The 17,734-nt window shown below is 47.6% G+C and overlaps 1 protein-coding gene across 1 annotated transcript in view; it reads right to left on the bottom strand.

The window, feature by feature from the left end:
- Window positions 1-661: 661 nt before the first annotated feature.
- LOC150063615 (solute carrier family 23 member 1-like) overlaps window positions 662-17,734 on the bottom strand; it is a 52,434-nt gene continuing 35,361 nt past the window's right edge. Inside the window, exons 4-12 of the mRNA XM_090332404.1 lie at window positions 14,744-14,903; window positions 11,139-11,320; window positions 9,236-9,356; window positions 7,880-8,036; window positions 6,907-7,160; window positions 3,690-3,854; window positions 3,364-3,472; window positions 3,176-3,271; window positions 662-1,890 (exon numbers count right to left, since the gene is read on the bottom strand). Coding sequence (XP_090188530.1) covers window positions 1,628-1,890; window positions 3,176-3,271; window positions 3,364-3,472; window positions 3,690-3,854; window positions 6,907-7,160; window positions 7,880-8,036; window positions 9,236-9,356; window positions 11,139-11,320; window positions 14,744-14,903 — 1,507 coding nt within the window. The 3' untranslated portion in view covers window positions 662-1,627. The remainder of the gene's footprint in view (window positions 1,891-3,175; window positions 3,272-3,363; window positions 3,473-3,689; window positions 3,855-6,906; window positions 7,161-7,879; window positions 8,037-9,235; window positions 9,357-11,138; window positions 11,321-14,743; window positions 14,904-17,734) is intronic.

Here is a 17,734-nt window from a genome sequence, read left to right on the forward strand (position 1 = left end):
TGTTCAGAAGAGGTATCAAGGACAGCTTAGGCCCAAAGCATGAGTCATCCAATAAGAGGGCAGGTAAGCCAGATATGGGGGTGCATCTGCCTATAATTCCAGAGGCTCAGGAATCAGAGGTAAGAGAACCTTGGACAAGTCCAACTTAAAAAATGGTAGTAGTGTAAGATCCCATATCAAGGCAAATTTTAAAAAGCAAAAGAATGGAGGAGGGTGATGGAAGGGATGGCATTTGTTGAGATGCATTGTTCTTATAACCTGACATATGGAACCACAGCCTTTTGGGCTCAACTACTTAATAATGAAAGTAATTTCAAAAATCTTTATAAAGGACAAAAATATGTCGAATGGAGATTTAAAAAGTAGACCAAGAAGCCAGATGCCGGTGGCTCACACCTCTAATCCTAGCTACTCAGAAAGCTGAGATCTGAGTATTGCAGTTCAAAGCCAGCCAGGGCAAGGAAATCCTCTGAAACTCTTATCTCCAATTAATGACCAGAAAACTGCAAGTAGCACTGTGTCTCAACGTAGTAGAATGCTAGCTTTAAGCAAAACAAGCTCAGAGATAACACCCAGGCTCTGAGTTCAAGCCCTATGACAGACAACTACAAGAACAAGAAGAAAAGCAGTCATGTCAAGTATTATTACTATTAAAGTAAATATCTTCCTGTATTTCACTTTGATTCTGTTAAGACATTGCTATGTGGGAATGAAAAGTTTTAATTAATGCTCTTATGACTCAGGGAACACACCCATGTGACTCGTAGATCTGTTCTTGTGTCTCTCCTCCATGTTCTCTCACAAAAGTGCTTGGGCATGTCTCCTCCTGCCCAATCCCACTTTCTGCTCCCTATCTAGGAACCTGAGCATAATGGAGTCACGAACATGGGTTACAGGATGTAGCTGTCCAGAAACCTGCGCCCAGCACTGAGCAGGCCAGGCTGGGCCTCAGCCAAGGCTGATTTTTGCCGGGCACACATGGTCTTAGCCTCCTTTGTCTGTAAATGCCTGCTCTAACTGAAAGGGGAAGTGACATCCACAAACTCACGGCCCCGGTGTCTTCAGGACTGTCCCCTCTTGATGGATGGCTTAGATCAGTGGGGGGACATAGAGAGCTTGTGGGCTGAAGTGGGTCCAGGCCTGAGGGGTGAAGCTGGCCGAGAAAGAGGGATGTCCGTGGATCCCAGGTTTTTATTTCCTGGGCTGCAATGCTTCTGGCTCAGGGAAGCGATGGGGAGGCCACAGGGCCTCTGTCTCTTGCAGAAAGCGGTTAGTGCCACCTTACAGCAAACTGCCCAACCCTACCCCTGCCCTATCCCAGGCCTCCTGACCCCCAGTCCATTACAAGACCACCAAGTCCAGCGGAAAAGCCACTGTGTGAACATCAGACACGCCCGAGGCTGCAGGGCGTGCTGAGGCCACGGCGGCATCCAGCACAGAGCATCCAGCCCAGGATCTTCATCGTTTGTTTCTTAGCCACCACGATGCCCTGGGATGGGAGGTGCCTGGGTGCTGGGGGGCATCATCCACTGGGGAACAGAGACCTTGCATTCTGAGTGGGCCTGTGGGGGCGTGATCAAGGCCTGGCCTTGACAGGACAGCCGGGGAGGGAGGCAGGGGTCAGTTCTCATAAAGGGCTTTCTTTCACCATCGGCAGGCCTTCTCCAGAGGAGGAAGCGTCCGAGGCCAGGGTGGACTGGCTCACACTCGTCTTGCCTTTTCCATGGTGGTCCAGCTGGGGGCAGAAGGGAAGGACCTGGAAGCAGCGGGATGTGCAGAACGCAGTGCCAATCCCCCAGGGAAGAGCATAGATCGCCGAGGCCATTGCAGTCTCCTCAGACTCCTCCCGGATCCGGTTCCATGCCAGGAGACCTCGCTCCTCCAGACTTCCTGATGGCGAGAAGTCAGACCCATGACCCTTGATTCCTCCTGACTGGGGCTGCTTGAGCTACTGGTGCCTTCTCTCCACCCTGGCACAGGCCGCCTCCTCCCCTTCCTCCTCCTCCCCTTCTCCCTCTCCAACTTCCACTTCCAAACCCCGTCTCTAGAGACACAGCTCATCTCCATTCATTGGGCACTCTCATGTAGTATCCAACCTTGGGGCACAAAGATGGCATCCTAGAGCCATCCTTGACTCCAGGGAGAGGCCTGTGGAGTTCAGATAGAACTCACATCTGCTGAGGAGCCATATGGATGGCGTGAGAACACGAATGTCCTCAGGAAGGCTGGGGAAGGAGGCTGGAGAGGGGAGGTACACAAAGGAGCAGAGCTGGGCTCCAGATGCCACACACAGCCAGCCTCACATGGCACACTAGCCAGCATCATATTTCCCTGGTTTCTGCCTCTTTACCTTATTCACATGTGTATTTCTCAAAGGCAAAGATGTGTCTTAACTTGCTATGTATATAGCTAATGCTCAATGGATTCTAACCATGATGAATAAATGAATGAATGAATATGTTTGGTCTCTTGTCAATTAGACTGTAGACCTTAAGGATACTGTACCAGTGTGCCTTTTTTTCCCTTTTTGTTTTTGGTGTATCTCCTAATTTAGGACCCTTCTATGGACTGAACTACATCCCCTCAAATTTCTTTTTCTTTTTCTTTTTTTTTTTTTTGGTCGGTTGTGGGGCTTGAACTCTGGGCCTGGACGCTGTCCTTGAGCACTTCAGCTCAACACTAACACTCTACCACTGGAGCCAGGCGCTACTTCTGGTTTTCTGGTGGTTAACTGGAGATAAGAGTCTCACAGACTTGTGTGCCCCGGGCTGGCTTTGAGCCAAGATCCTCCGATCTCAGCCTTCTGAGTAGCTAGGATTATAGGTGTGAGCCCCTAGTAACCAGCTGCCTGGCATCTTCATAAGAGATAAATTTTAGAGTATGTGGGGAGACATGAAGAATGCAGGTGCACAGAGGAAAGCCAGGCAAGGACACAGAGAGAGGGAGAGAGACCCCAGAAGGAACCACACCTGCCAACACCTTAGTCTCAGATTTCCAGCCTCCAAAAGGGAACATGAGAGAATAAATGTCTGTCCTTAAAGCCATCCTGTCTGGAGTGTTTTGTTATGAATACAGACTTCCATAACCCTTCATGAGGGGAGCCAAGGGCCCAAGGCTCTCCCTGTGGCCGAGACCCTGATCGTCCTCCCTCTCCACCAGCCCACAGCGCAGCTACCTGGGATGGTGTTGTCCAGGAGAAAGCCCAGAAAGCCACCGACAAACATGCCTGTGGTCAGTAGCACCTGGATGACCTGGTCCAGCTGAAGAATCCCTAGAGAGAGAGAAGCGGACAGGTTAGGGACCAAAGGGCCTCTGGGCTCACACCCAGGGGAGGGCGACTGTGTAGACACAGGGAGCACTCACCTGTCTGCAGCTTCTCAGTGTTTTTGTTCACCCAGTTTGGAATGGCAAGCCCGCAGTATATGGAGAAGCCAAAGATGAAAAGGTTCCTAGATGAGTTCATGTCCACGTACTGTGGGAGAAAACCCCCCGAGGCCAGCAGCTTTACCATCCATGGGTGCCATAGCTGTCTAGCACCCCCCCACACAGTTTTGATGCCTCTGTTGGTTTCTTCCTTGTGTTTGGAGACCCAGCACCCCACCCCGTTCTGTGCACCCCCACCCCTGTGGGGTCCTCTGGGGGGGGCTGTGTTGCTACTTTTCTAGGGGTGCTTCCTTCGCCTTTCTCACCTGCAGGTTAGAGATGCCCACAGCGCTGATGACTCCAAACATGACAAGAAACATGCCTCCAATCACCGGGGGTGGGATGGTGGCAAACGCTGCCCCGACCTTCCCGAGCACACCCATCACGAGCAGCACGCAGCCGGCCACCACAGTCACGCGCCTGCTCCCCACCTGCAGCACCCCGACAGAACACCAGGGTCAGGCCCCCCACGGGCCCTGCTTCTGGTCACTGTGTTTGGTTTCAGTGTAGCAGGACCCACTGCTCATGCCATTTTTTTCTGAGGATGGAAGATTTCTCTAAAAGGTTTTAAGTCTCCAAGAAAAGAGTGTTGACGTTGAGCCATTCTGTATCGTTCTCCAATATTGGGGCTGTCTTACAAATGTTCTTAATCTCATCATGAGACTTTCTGAATGTAGATAGCTCTTGAGTCTGTTTCTCATCCCTGTGTGTTCACATTTAGCCTTAAAAGCTATGATGATGTACTTGCAGTTTTTCAAGATGAAAAACTCCTGGATGCCTGGCACCTGTGACTCATGCCTCTAATCCTGGCGACTCAGGAGGCTGCAATCTGAGGATCACAGTGCACAGCCAGCTCAAGCAGGGAAGTCTGCGAGACTGTTATCCAAGTAACCACCACAAAATGGAAATGGAGCTTGGCTCAAGTAGCAGAGCAATAGCCTTGAAAAAAACACCCTCAGTTTAAAACACACACACACACACACACACACACACACACACACACACACACACACATTCAGTCTGCAAATCTGTGGCACAACAAAAGTGAATACTTTGACCACTACTGAGCCATACATGCCAGCATGGTTATGATACTATATTTTATGTCTTGTGCTTTTAACCACAATGAAAAAATTCTAGAGGCACTTCAATGTCTATTGAAGTCTTTTTAATGCAGCAATAAAGTAGCAGAGTATGCACTTGCTCGTTTTGTCTCTTTCCATTTTAGCTGCTTTTAGTAGACATTTTTATCACATCAAAATGACACGTTGCTTTGCTTCTAATCTTCGGTCATGGGATTTGAACTCTGGGCCTGGTCCCTGTCCCTGAGCTCTTCAGCTCAAGGCTACCACCCTATCCATTGAGCCACAGTGAGACTTCCAGTTTTCTGTTGATTAACTGAAGATGAGTGTCATGGACTTTTTAGTGCCGGGACTGGCTTTGAACTGTGATCCTCATTTACCTCAGCCTCCTGAGTAGCTAGGATTACAGGTGTGAGTCTCAGCATCTGGCTGGCATGTTGCTTCTAACCTTGACAGTGAATTATGGAAACCAAGGCGTGACTTCAAGCAAACAGATTGATTGGCCAGGCTCAACCACTGCACTTTGGAAATGCTGACGGTCTGGGAAGTATGGAAGTCACCTCCCAATCCTATTTCCACACATGCTCATCACGCACCCCTATACTTTTTGGGGGGAGAAGGGGTCCTCAGGATTGGCATCTGGCCTTCAGCTAGATACCAATCCACACTTATGAAGAACCTTAAAGGTCACTGCCAAAGCTGAAATGCAAAGCAATACCGAAATGAGCCACAAGGGGGAGTATATATCCATACAAGGCAAGTGGTCTTTGTCCCTGGTTCTTCCTTCCAGGTTAATCTAATCTGAACTGCAGTTCATTCTCTGTGTGCCTTTATTGACTATTCTTCACCTCTCCTCTAAAGAGCCCACAAATAAATATTTGTTTTCTGTTCTGCATGAGATTCATCCTCTTTTAGTGGAAAAAGCAGTCTTTGCTGCCTCACGGGCCAGAGGCCCTCCGGGGGGAAAATGCTCACCTCATCTGCACTAAAAGGCTCTTACACTTTGAGTCCCTGGTGCCAAGGGCCACAGCACTTGCTGTAGACTTGGGTACTAGATCATGGATGGGATCATGGGTTGTGGTAGAGGTCACAGAGCAGGGAGGTCAACAGAGAGATCAGTTCTGCAAAGGTGCAATGCTACCAGGCTGCCCCACAGAGGCTCAGAGGGTGATACAGGAGGGGCAGAGGGAGGAGGAGAAGCTGTTTTTCCCAAGCTCACAGGACTTGTGCTGTGAACCACAACAAAGATACACTGAAGCTTGTGAAAGCAATGTAAATAATACTGTTTCCTAAGTCACTTTAGAAAGCTCCAGTCTAAAGAATTCTGGCTGACTTTATGGAATTTCACTGTAGAAAATAAGAGTTCACAAAGAGATTGTAAACAGAGTCCAATCTAATCATAAGTGGGGTCTAGAAGGGTCCTTATGAGCCATGTGGCATACAGATTAGAGATGGCTGAGATCCTGGGAAGAGAGAATGTGAGACAGTAATGCAGTTGCTGGCCCTGGGAAAGTTGAGATATGGACAAAATGGAAGGCTGGGGTGAATTTCAGGACAGTGTGGGGGAAGGGCTGGCTTCACTAAGACCAGGACTGCAGATCTCAGCATGAGAGCTTCAGAGACCACTGAGCATATGCAGGTCCTGGGGACATCAGACAGGACTGGCACGCACAGGTCTGGGGGCACTCAGGTGGGACTGGCCAGGACACAGTTAACTATTCAAGGTTCGGCAGGGAGTAATAGAGTTCACTGTTCAGAAACAAATGACTTTTTTGTACGTGCCAGTACGGGGGACTTGAACTCAGGACCTTATGTTCTCACTAGGCTTTTTCCCTTAAGGCTGGTACTCTTACCACTTGAGCCACAGCTCCACTTCCAACTTTTTGGTGGTTAATTGGAAATAAGGACCTCATTGACCTTTCTACTCCAGCTGTCTTTGAACCATGACCGTTAGATCTGGGGTTCCTGAACAGCTAGGACTGCAGGTGTGAGCCATCAAGGCCCAGCTAGTAAAGACTTCCCTTAGTGTTCAGAAAGCCACCCATGCCTGGCTATGAAAATTAGAGCTTCTGCCATAGAACTGCCCCAACCAGAGGTCAAGTGCAGAAACCATAGTCATGACCTCTGCAGAGAACCTCCAACATTTGCAAATGCGTTGTCAAGCTTGGCAGAAGCAACTTCGCAAGTAACTGAGTTCAAAGGCCAGGCCGTGGCCCACACCTGCCCCAGGCCTCCAGAGAGGAGCTCAGCCCTCCTCCATGTTAGCCTCATAAGACCCAGGCCCAAGTTCAGAGAAATGCAGGTTGTTCCAAGCCCTAACTTTCTGAGGACTGGCACTAGCAGAAACAGAAAAGTAACTTCCAGAGTGGGAGAGCGGGCACACTGCCCTCAGCAGCCTTACCCCAGTGATGCCCAGCGCCCCGACGTTCTCACTGTAGGACGTGGTGCCATTCCCTGTGCCCCAGGCTCCTGCCAGCAGGCAGCCGAGGCCCTCGATGCCAATGCCACGGTTAATGGCATGCTTTGGAGGGGGTGGGGCCCCCACCAGCCGGGCACAGGCATAATAATCACCCACAGATTCCACCATTGAGGAAATCACCCCAGCAATGATCCCAAAGACCCCCGCCAGGCTGATGGTGGGGAGACCCCACTGCCCTGAAAATGAAGCACAGGGGAATGGACGATGAGAAGAAGCCTCAGATGCCAAAGTCATTTCTTTTCAGAGGTCTCTGGAAGGCAGAAAGACTTGGCCCAGGCCCTCCTCCCACCAGCCCAAAGGCCTTGTCCTGCCAGCGCTCTCGGGGGAATGGGTCAGATGGCCAGGACTTGCGTACAGAAGGCCAGAGATGGGGCCTCTTCCCAAGCCAGCTGAAACTCCTGTGGAAGGCCTCAGTCACTGAGGCTGTGTCAACCCTATGTTTACACCATGAACCACAGGATAAAGAAGTGAAGGGGAGCCCTGGTTTTCATAGAAATATCTAATTTATCCTCAGGCCTCCTTTCTGTTAGACCCGCTGAATCCATGAAGAGACCAAAGGTCTGTCTGGATGTCAAAATCAGTATCTCTCCCTCCCTCTCTCCCTTTCTTCCCCCCTCTCTCCCACTTCCTCTTTCTCCCTCTCCCTGCCTGCCTTCCTCCTCCTCTCCCTCTCTGCATACCTCCCTCCTCTCAAGTCTATGGATCCTAGCAAATGAAGGAAGACTAGGACAGTGGACCAGGCCTGTGAATACAACTTCTGAGCCAAACATTGTCTCCCTGGGCCCTGACCCTCCTTGTCAATCAGCTCTCTTCAACTCCCCAGCCAGTGCTCTACACCCCGTGGACAGTCTAGACACATGTCCACAATAAGAAAGGGCAACCATCTTCTCCTTACCTGGGTAAGGGAAGCGAAACCATGGGGCCTGGCTCAGGACGCTGCCCTTGGTGTCTGTGCGGGCCTGATACCCGTAGGCCGTGGGGACCAAGGGGAAGGTGTCGGTGGCAGTGAGTACGAAACAGATGAGCCAGGAGATGCAGAGGGCCAGCAGCACCTGCCAGAGGGGAGGGGTTCACCGTCCATACTTCCTACTCTAACTGCTCTTCTGAGATGAGGCCCTGCTGGGGTACTGACCCCTGCTGGTGAATGCTGGAACCAGCAATAAATGGCTGCATCAGCATGCTCAAGGGAAGGAAGACTGAACTATGGGCGAATCTCCAAGCCACTGGGAAAGAACTGCCAGCTCACCCTGTACAACAAGGCCAGAACAACCTTGTTATAATGTGGTTCTTCTGTGTGTGCTGATCACCGGACCTGAGAGCAAACCCTCCCAGCCTCAGTTTCCTCATCTCTACCTTAGAACTGTACTCATCACTCTGCAGAACCTAAAATAGTTTCTCACAGTGAGCTCCTCAGCTGCATTGATGCTCAGTCTCTGGTGGTAGGACCCAGAACCCTTTACATTTGTAGAACATTTCTCACATTTTTTTGTTGTTGTTGATTAATTGTTTTTGTTTTTGTTTTTTGTTTTTTGCCGGTCCTGGGGCTTGAATTCCAGGCCTGAGCACTGTCCTTGGGCTTTCTCAAGTCTAGAACTCTACCACTTGAGCCACAGAACCACTTCCAGCTTTTTCTATGTGTGTGATACCAAGGAATCGAACCTGGGTCTTCGTGCATGCTAGGCAAGCACTCTACCATTAGGCCAAATACCCAGCCCCCCTCGCATGGTTTTTATTCACTCTGAATTTTAGAAGCACTGGCCTGTGGAGTTGTTGAGGGCTCAATAAGACCATTACGAGAGAGTATATTTTTTACAATGGGAAATAGAGAACTGTTAATTTAAACCCAAAGACTTATCTATGTGGTTGATAGCAACACCCATATAACAGAGTAGAGTGAGTTAGTGGTGTCTCCGAAAACAAACAAACAAAAAAACAGGCATTTGGCGACTTCCTAGAACCACTGGAATCCAACCTACGCAGCAGAGCTCTTGGCTTGTTGTTACAGGTGAGCCTGGCTTCTCCTCCAGCCACTTACTCTGAGGACAGACAGCAGGGACCACAAGAAGTCTGCCCCATCCTGGTGCCCAGGGGTCATACCCTACACATCCCAGGCCTCCTCCAGCCTCTGGGAAGAGGCCATTGTAGACTGGGGCGCTTATGATATGGGGTCACCTGGGTGCAGGGAAGCTGCTCAGTATACTCCAAGTGAGTCAACAACTAAGAATAGAATATGGGGAGGGCTGTTTCTTACAGGGAACACCTGAAACATGTAGAACTTAGAAGTGTGACACCTCTTCTCTCCTCCATAGACAGGCACCGGTATGGCGATGTGTTTCAGGTACTGGGAAAACAGCACGATCAAGAAGATGGTCCTGAAACAATAACAAACAAACATACTTGACCTGATGGGAGGTGGGGCCATCAGGTGATAGGGAGGGGCCAGGAAGCAGATCAATTACATGACCTTGGGACCAGTAGACAGCCCGGCCATCTCTAGGAGCTGCTGTTGCCTGAGGAGAACTCGTGGGATAGAGTGCAATTGTTCTGTTGACCATCAGATAGAGCTGCAGTTAGAACCAATGAGACCTAAGTTATAAACGATCTTATTATTTATTTTCAGAATATCTGACAGTCCTCATACTTCTCTTGCAAACCACAAAGGACAGAGTGGGTGGGAATGCCACCATAAGTCACTTAACATTTGAGGCCTCATTTTCCAAGATGTCTCCAGGCCCTCTAAGCTGGTTAGTGTCACTCCTCACCTCTGCACACACATAGCACTCTATGGCTGTCTTCTGGTATCATAGGCTCTCAGACTCCATCCCATTTCACACGTTATAATGTGTTTGCAAGTTAAAGCTATTCTTCCTGTCTAACTCAATGAAACCATACTTGGGAGCTGGGCATCAGTGACATAGGCCTGTAATCCTAACTACTCAGGCAGCTGACATTTTGAGGATGGAGATCCGGGCCAAAAAAAAAAAATCAATCTCTGAGACTCTTATCTCTAGTTAACTAGCAAAAGCTAGAAGTGGAGGTGTGAATCAAGTGGCAGAGTGCCAGCTTTCTGTGAAAAAAAAGTTAAGGGATAGTGTCAGGCCCTGAGTTCAAACCCTAGTACCAATGTGTGTGCACACATGTGCACACATGCACACAAACACACACAAAGAAACCTTTCATAAACCCTACATATATTTATATCCTGCTTGAGATTAATGTATTAGTAAGATTAAAAACAACAGCAGGGGCTGGGAGTTTGGTCTAGTGGTAGAGTGCTTGCCTAGTATGCATGAAGACTCGGGTTCAATTCCTCAGTACCACATGCATAGAAAAAAGCTGGACGTGGGGCCAGGAATTTGGCCTAGTGGTAAGAGTGCTTGCCTAGCATGCACAAAGACCTGGGTTTGATTACTCATTACCACATACATAGAAGAAAAAAAAAAGCTGGAAGTGGTGTTGTGACTCAAGTGATAAGAGTTCTAGCTTCTAGTGCTCAGGTCCTGACTTCAGTCCCCACAACTGGCGGAAAAAAAAAAATGGGGCCAGGAGTTTGGCCTAGTGGTAGAGTGCTTGCCTAGCATGCACAAAGACCCGGGTTCAATAACATACAGAAAAAAGCCGGAAGTGGTACTGAGGCTCAAGTGGTAGAGCTCTAAAATACAAATAACAGCAGGGCTTTGCGTTTGACCTAGTGGTAAAGTGCATGCCTAGCATGCATGAAGACTTGGGTTCAATTTCTTGGTACCATAAAAAGCTGGAGGTGAGCCGGGCATGGTGGCTCACACCTGCAAGCCTAACCACTCAGGAGGCTGAGATCTGAGGATCACGGTTCAGAGCCAGCCTCGGCTCTGAAAAAATATGAGACTCTGATCTCCAATTAACCACCAGAAAACCTGAAGTGGGGCTGGGACTCCAGGGGTAGGGTGGTAGCCTTAAGCTGAAGAGCTCAGGGGCAGTGCCCAGGCCCAGAGTTCAAGTCCCATGACCGACAAACAAAACAAAAAAACAGTAATTGTGAAGCATGAGAAGCAACATCGATGTTTTCTAAACGTATATTGATGACAACAGAGTATTTGTCCATCACAAGAGTTCACCTGGACGATTCCCAGCGGGGAGAACTAGATGGCCGTCCTCCCCAGCGTAGGTGCACTTACAGGAAGGAGATCCCCCAGTGGATCCCTGCGTCGTGGCCCGCGGAGTCAAAGAGTGGCAGCGCTACCAGCGAAATGGTCGGGGCAATGGTCAAGGGGCCAATGAAGCGCATCAGGAAGCCAATGAGGCCTGAGAAGCCAACTAGCATCTGGACACAGGAAGCAACCATGATGGCACCCTGCAACTGAAGGGAAAGAGGAGAACTCAGTGCAGGCCACGCCCACCGGCCGGGCCACGCCCACCGCGTGGGCCACGCCCTTGGCCACGCCCCCTGTGAACGCCGGGGAAAGCAGTAGCAGCACACTGGGAACCCAAAGGCAGTCATGGAAAGGGCGCCTGGACCGCATTCTCCCCTCGGTTCTGCATTTCCAAGGGCCTGGTGGACATTTTCGACTTCACAGGAAACTTCTCAGGAACCAGGCTTCAAAACAACGCATGGATCACAACGCCAACGACTCGTAACACATCATCCGGCGCTGTGAGGAACATCTTGCTGCTATTTTTATTTTTATTTTTATTCTGCTCTCCTACTTCTCGCAGGAGGAAGCAAACTTGTTCTGTGAAGGACCGGGTTCGTGAGGACGCAGGGGTGGGTGGCCATACGGCTGTTGTAACTCGTCCAGACAAGCTGTGAACAAATGAGCCTTGCTGTGTTCCAATGGCGCTACAATTGCAGACATGGAAATTTGAATCTTGTATCATTTTGAAGTGTCAGGGTGTGTTCTTCTTCTTTGGGGTTTTTTAAACCATTTAAAAAGTAAAAATCATTTAAGGACAGGGATTACTCAAATACAGATTATATATATATATATATATATAATTACTGCTTTATTCTTAAATTTTCCTCCTCTTCATTATATCCTCTTGTTGTAATTCCTGTTTCTTCTTGATTCTGTTCATTTAAATCTATGGATCTAATCCCTTTCAAATGGATAATCTCTTATCTCTGCTGGTTTTTCTCTTATTACCCATGCTTCCTTTGTGTGAAATGAAATTCTTGTGAGTTCTCCAGGGCGATTGTTTATTCCAGTGGGTTAGATCCCTCAGAAGACTGAAGTAGAGTTGAGTGTCTTCCATTCCGTCCTGCTGAGAACCCTGAGCAGTTCACATCTGTGGTCTGTGCCCGAGGTATTTTCCACCACACAGCATGGAATGCAGAGTGGGAGTTTTCTTTTCTCATACAAATCTCTGTTCCAGCACTTCCCACAGACCCCGCAAGGGGTGAAAGGGCTTCCTTGGCGACTTCCTGAGCTGAGGGGGTAGATGATTATAGAGCTCCATTCACAGCCAAGATGCACGTTCAGGGTCCCAGCTGGCAGACTGTGTGACTTGGATCTTTTATCTGGATCTGATTGCTCAGCCACCATTGAAATAAGTCCCACATGTACTTCTAGAAAACAGCATTTTGCCATAATTCCAAGTATATATTTATAGTTTCAGGCACATATTTGAGAGTTCATCCATCGTCTGTATATTGGGCTCTGTATAATTTTCCAACTACCATGATGCTGGAAGGAGAGCCTAATGTATTGGGCACTGAACTCACCATCTCCTCCAACAGTTCCTTTTCTTTATAGTTTTTGCAACCATTTAGTCTTCAAAAACACAACCATCATTTACTCCCTACCCCCTCCTAGGTTCTTGAATCCAGGGAATCATTGCACTCCTGCGGGTGCCATGTTCACAGGGTTTTCATTTCAGGCCAATTATTAGGGTGTCCTGTCGGATGGTCTGTGGGCCATTTTCAGACTTAAAATGTGCATGGAGATGGGTGCAGTGGCTCATGCCTATAATCCTAGCTACTCAGGAAGCTGAGATCTGAGGAACATGGTTCAAAGCCAACCCAAGCACTGAAGTCTGTGAGACTCTTATCTCCAATTAACCACCAGAAAACTGAAAGTGGTACTGTGGCTCAAGGGGTAGGGTTGTAATCTTGAGCTGAAGAGCTCAAGGACAGTGCCCAGGCCCAGACAAAAAAATAATAATTTTTTTTAAATGTACATAGCTCAGGGGCTGAGAGTTTGGCTTAGTGGTAAAGTGCTTGCCTAGCATGCATGAAGACCCAAATTTGATTCCTTGGTACCACATACATTAAAAAAAAAAAAAAAGAAGAAGCCAGAAATGGTGCTGTGGCTCAAGTGGTAGAGATTTAGTCTTGAGAAAGCCCAAAGACAGCACTTAGGTCTTGAGTTCAAGCCCCAGGACTGGCAAAAATAAACAAATAAACAAACTACATATATATATATATGTATGTATGTATATCACTGACTCACTGAATAAACCATTCAGGTGATAAAATGAGGTTAAGACTACAAAGAACATCCTCTCATTCACAGCACTGGTAGAAAATATTTGAACAACAGAGGGAGCTAAAATGCCACAGATAGAACTGGGCTTGTGGTTCATTATGTTGAACTGGTGGAAGTAATGTAGATAACAGACTGTCTTAGACCTAGGCAAGCGGAACTAGACCTGTGGCCTGTATTCTAGGTAAACTTGTTTCTATAAAAGACCAGAGCGCAAATGCTTTGGATTTTGTGAGTCACATGTGCTTCCTGCCACATACTTTCCTTTTAAACTTAAAAACAAAATAAAACAAAAAAAAAAAAAAACAAAACAGGGCTTGAAGTTTGGCCTAGTGGTGAGAGTGCTCGCTTAGCATGCATAAAGACTCAGGTTCGATTTCTTGGCACCACATATACAGAAAAAAGCTGGAAATGGTGCTATGGCTCAAATGGTGGGGCTCTAGCCTTCAGAAAGCGCAAGGACAGTGCTCAGGCCTAGAGTTCAAGTTCCAGGACTGGAAAACAAAAACAAACAAACAAACAAAAACACTTTAAGTGGGAAGTGTGGTCTAGTGGTAGAGTGCTGTCCTAGCATGCACAAAGTCCTGGGTTCAATTCCTTGGTACTACATACACAGAAAAAGCTGGAAGTGGTTCTGTGACTCAGGTGGTAGAGCACTATCCTTGAGAAAGCCCAAGGACAGGTGCCCAGGTCCTAAGTTCAAGCCCCAAGACAGGCAAAAAACCAAATCACTCTTAGCTGAATGGCAGTATAAGAACAGGCTCTGGGTAGGATTTGGTCCAGGAATCATCATTTGCTGAGTCCAGCTTTAGGAGACTCTACACCTCCCCAAACACAAAAATGAAAAGCAAACACGTTAAAGGAAATACAGGTAGCTCTCTCACTTGCACTCCTCCTCTGTGAATAATGCAAGAACATTTCCAAGAATATCTACACTCTCCCCATGGCTTTCATCCCAGTGGTCCACCACTCCTTCCCTATCACTCTCTTTTATGTTCTTTGATGCCCTGTGAATCCCTGAAATATCCCTCTTGTGTTTTCTTATAGAAATTCTCTCCTTCTCTCCTCCTCCTCTTCCTCCTCCTCTTCTTCCTCCTCTTCCTTCTCTTTCTCCTTCCTCTCTCCCTCTCTCCTTCCCTCCCTCTCTTTCTCCCCTCCTGTTCCCTCACCTCAGGTACCAGAATGTTACCAACATCAACATTCTTCTTGGCAAGGAGCTTAATAACAAAATATTAACCAAATGAACCAACTCAGGTACCTCTGTTGCGACCCCCCCCACACACACTTATTGGCCCCATTACCTCTCTAATCCTCTTTTGCCATTCTTCTGTGAATTCAGGAGAGCTGATATTTGCCAGGGTGGCATTGAGTGTCCACTCTGGGCATTTCCAGGCTGGAAGAGTGAGCATGGCCAGAGAGGGTGCCACGAAAGCAAATGTCCCACCCTGAAGAATGGGCAGCCTGGAGAAAGGACAGAAGGACACGAAAGGCGTGGTTACTCTTCAGATCCTCCTCTCCTGGCCCTGTGGGGCCTTTTCAGCACAAGTCCTTACTCAGTATAGAAGCAACAAATGGGTCTTGTTCTGTCCAGTTTTAAGGAGCTCCTGCCAGGCTCCAAGACGGACTCTGCAATTGGAGCAGGTAGCAGTAGAGGGCAGGGGAAGATACCCCATCTCATTCCTGGAGATGCAGAGCCAGGAGGAGGAAGTCAGGTGTATTGGGATACACTGTGGAGCCATCGGAGCTCAGTGGACAGCCACCCCCAGAGAATCCTCCCTGACCTCAGATAGCAGCCCCTCTTATGCACACACACAGACACACAGACACACACACACAGACACACACACACAGACACACACACACACACACACCTCCATATTTCCCAACAAATAATAATCCCACTGCTGAGAGTTACACAGCCTAAAATATGGATTGCCAGATCCCTTTGTGTCCCAGAAACTGTGTGGAATGCCAGACCTCTGCTTTCATGGCTCCTGCTTATCACATAAAAGTGGAAGGGCCATTTTCATATGTGCTCCCTACCCCCCAGCAATGGGATAAATTCAGCAAGAGATGCAGTAGCTACCTACTTTAAGCACCAAGGGTGGTGTTTAAGGGTCAACAACTGATGTGTGGCTCTTCTTGTAGAATCCCAGTACATGATAATTGGATGGATTGCTTTCCTTGGTGTTACTAAGCATTTAGAATCTCTTCTAATGGATGGAACTGGAAATCATCATCTTGAATGATGATTCCCCCCAAAAGTCAGATAACATGATTTTTTGTTCATATGTAAAATGAGAATCAGAATTGATGATGATGATGATGATGATATGAAGATAGCATAAAACCCACTGAAAAAGACGGCAGAAAAGAGAGGGATATGACTGTAATAGAAAGGTACACTGTGTTCTGCATACAGCATTATATGCATGTATGGAAGGATCACACTGAAGCCCTCTGTATTTTTAGTGTATGCTGATCCAAAACAAATTTAAAAACTCAGCTAAAATGCTTTCTCTCATATATGGAAGGTAGAGATAGAACACACTGGACTCTATCCATGAAACATGCAGGACTCTATACACTCACACACAGTGAGACCAAAGGAGGAAGCTCTCAGGGGAAGCACAGAAAAGCACAATGCCCATGGTGCATCTGAGCATATACAATAACATTTACTAAAATGAACTCCAGGAAATGAGGCTTCTTCTTGGTTGTTTTTGTTTTCTTTTTATCTTGTTTGCTCATTTATCTGTATTTGGGAGGACAGAGGGGCCCCGAAATGGAAGGGCAAGGCTGAGCAAATGCAGCAGTGGTGATCAGTAGACACTGTGTTGAAATGAACTACACAACCTGTGGGCAGGGTTAGGAGGGAAACAGAGCGTGAGGGAAGGGGTGACACTGTCTAAAAAGAAATGAACTCAGTACCTGACTTATGAAGCTGTAACCCCTTTATAATAAAAAATAACTTTGAAAAATCAGCTAACATGGCTGGGAGTTTGGCCTAGTGGTAGAGTGCTTGCCTAGCATGCACAAAGACCCAGGTTCAATTCCTCAGTGCCACATACATAGAAAAAAGCCAGAAGTGGCGCTGAGGCTCATAGTGGTAGAGCTCTAGCCTTGAGAAAGTCCAAGGACAGTGTCAGGCCCTGAGCTCAAGGCCAGGACTGGCAAAAAAAAAAAAAATCAGCTAACATTTGTAAAAAAAAACAAGCTTCTGTTTCTAGTATTATTGTAAATCCTCTTTTCAATATGTCGCCTTCATTCTTCCTTTTTGCTTTGTTAGATGTGATATGGACAAAGGGCTCTAAGGATGTCTCATTACTTCTGATATACTGTGTGTTAACGTTAGCTATTATTTTACTTCCTCTTGTCCACCCCCCCCCACACACTGGCAATACATTGAGGTACAACACAGCCCTCCTGTGTTATATCTCCAGTTGCATTTTCAAACTATTCCTCTCCCATCTCCACCATTTCTCACCATCACCCAGCCTCCTGTAACCGTCCAGGGCCAGACTGAGCCTTCAGATGGACTGAATCGAAAAATCAGTCTCCATTATCATCCTCACAACTCTCCCCCAAAACACAGCAGAGTCTCCCCAACTAACCTCTCCCCCCTTGACCTTCACCACCCCTGCCTTATGTGTGAATATATAGAAGGGAAAGCATAATTTTCCTTCACAACAAAGGCTTGCATGCTCTCCAAGAAGGGCTAAAGTGTCATCTTAGAAATGCATGTAGAAAGTCTGAAAGATTTGTGTTTTCAGTGCATATGTGCTGTTGGTTTTGGTTTTGTTTGTTTTGGTGGAGGGTTGGCTGGCAAAGGCACTCAGATGGGTCCTGGGGTGGGCAGTGTAATATTAACAACTAGTTCATATATTCCCATCATTGGGTCCAAAAGGCATTGGGCTGGGAAGGATGAGGAAATGCTGGGAAAGCACCCCTGGGGTTTACCAGAAGGGCAGAGTCCTGACCACAAAGTCAGGGTACAAACTGCAACAGGTGCTTGTGATAATAATTGAGAGCAGGATTTACAGTAAGAACCTACAGGGGGGGAGGGAAATGGAGACCATGACATGAGAAAGGGTATCAATGTATGTGAAGTAATACACCTTCTATCTGGTGAATATAATGTAACCCTCCTATTGATTAAAATAAAACTATATGAAAAAAAGAACCTACTGCTTGAAAAATTCATGTTAATAATTAAATAGGATATCTTTCATATTCTGTCTGTCTCCCCCCCCCCCGCCCACCTTTTTCTCTCTCTGTTGTCCATTTTGGCC

This window comes from Megascapheus bottae, chromosome 5, assembly GCF_031878675.1.
Source record: "Megascapheus bottae isolate mThoBot1 chromosome 5, mThoBot2.hap1, whole genome shotgun sequence".
NCBI lineage: Eukaryota > Metazoa > Chordata > Mammalia > Rodentia > Geomyidae > Megascapheus > Megascapheus bottae.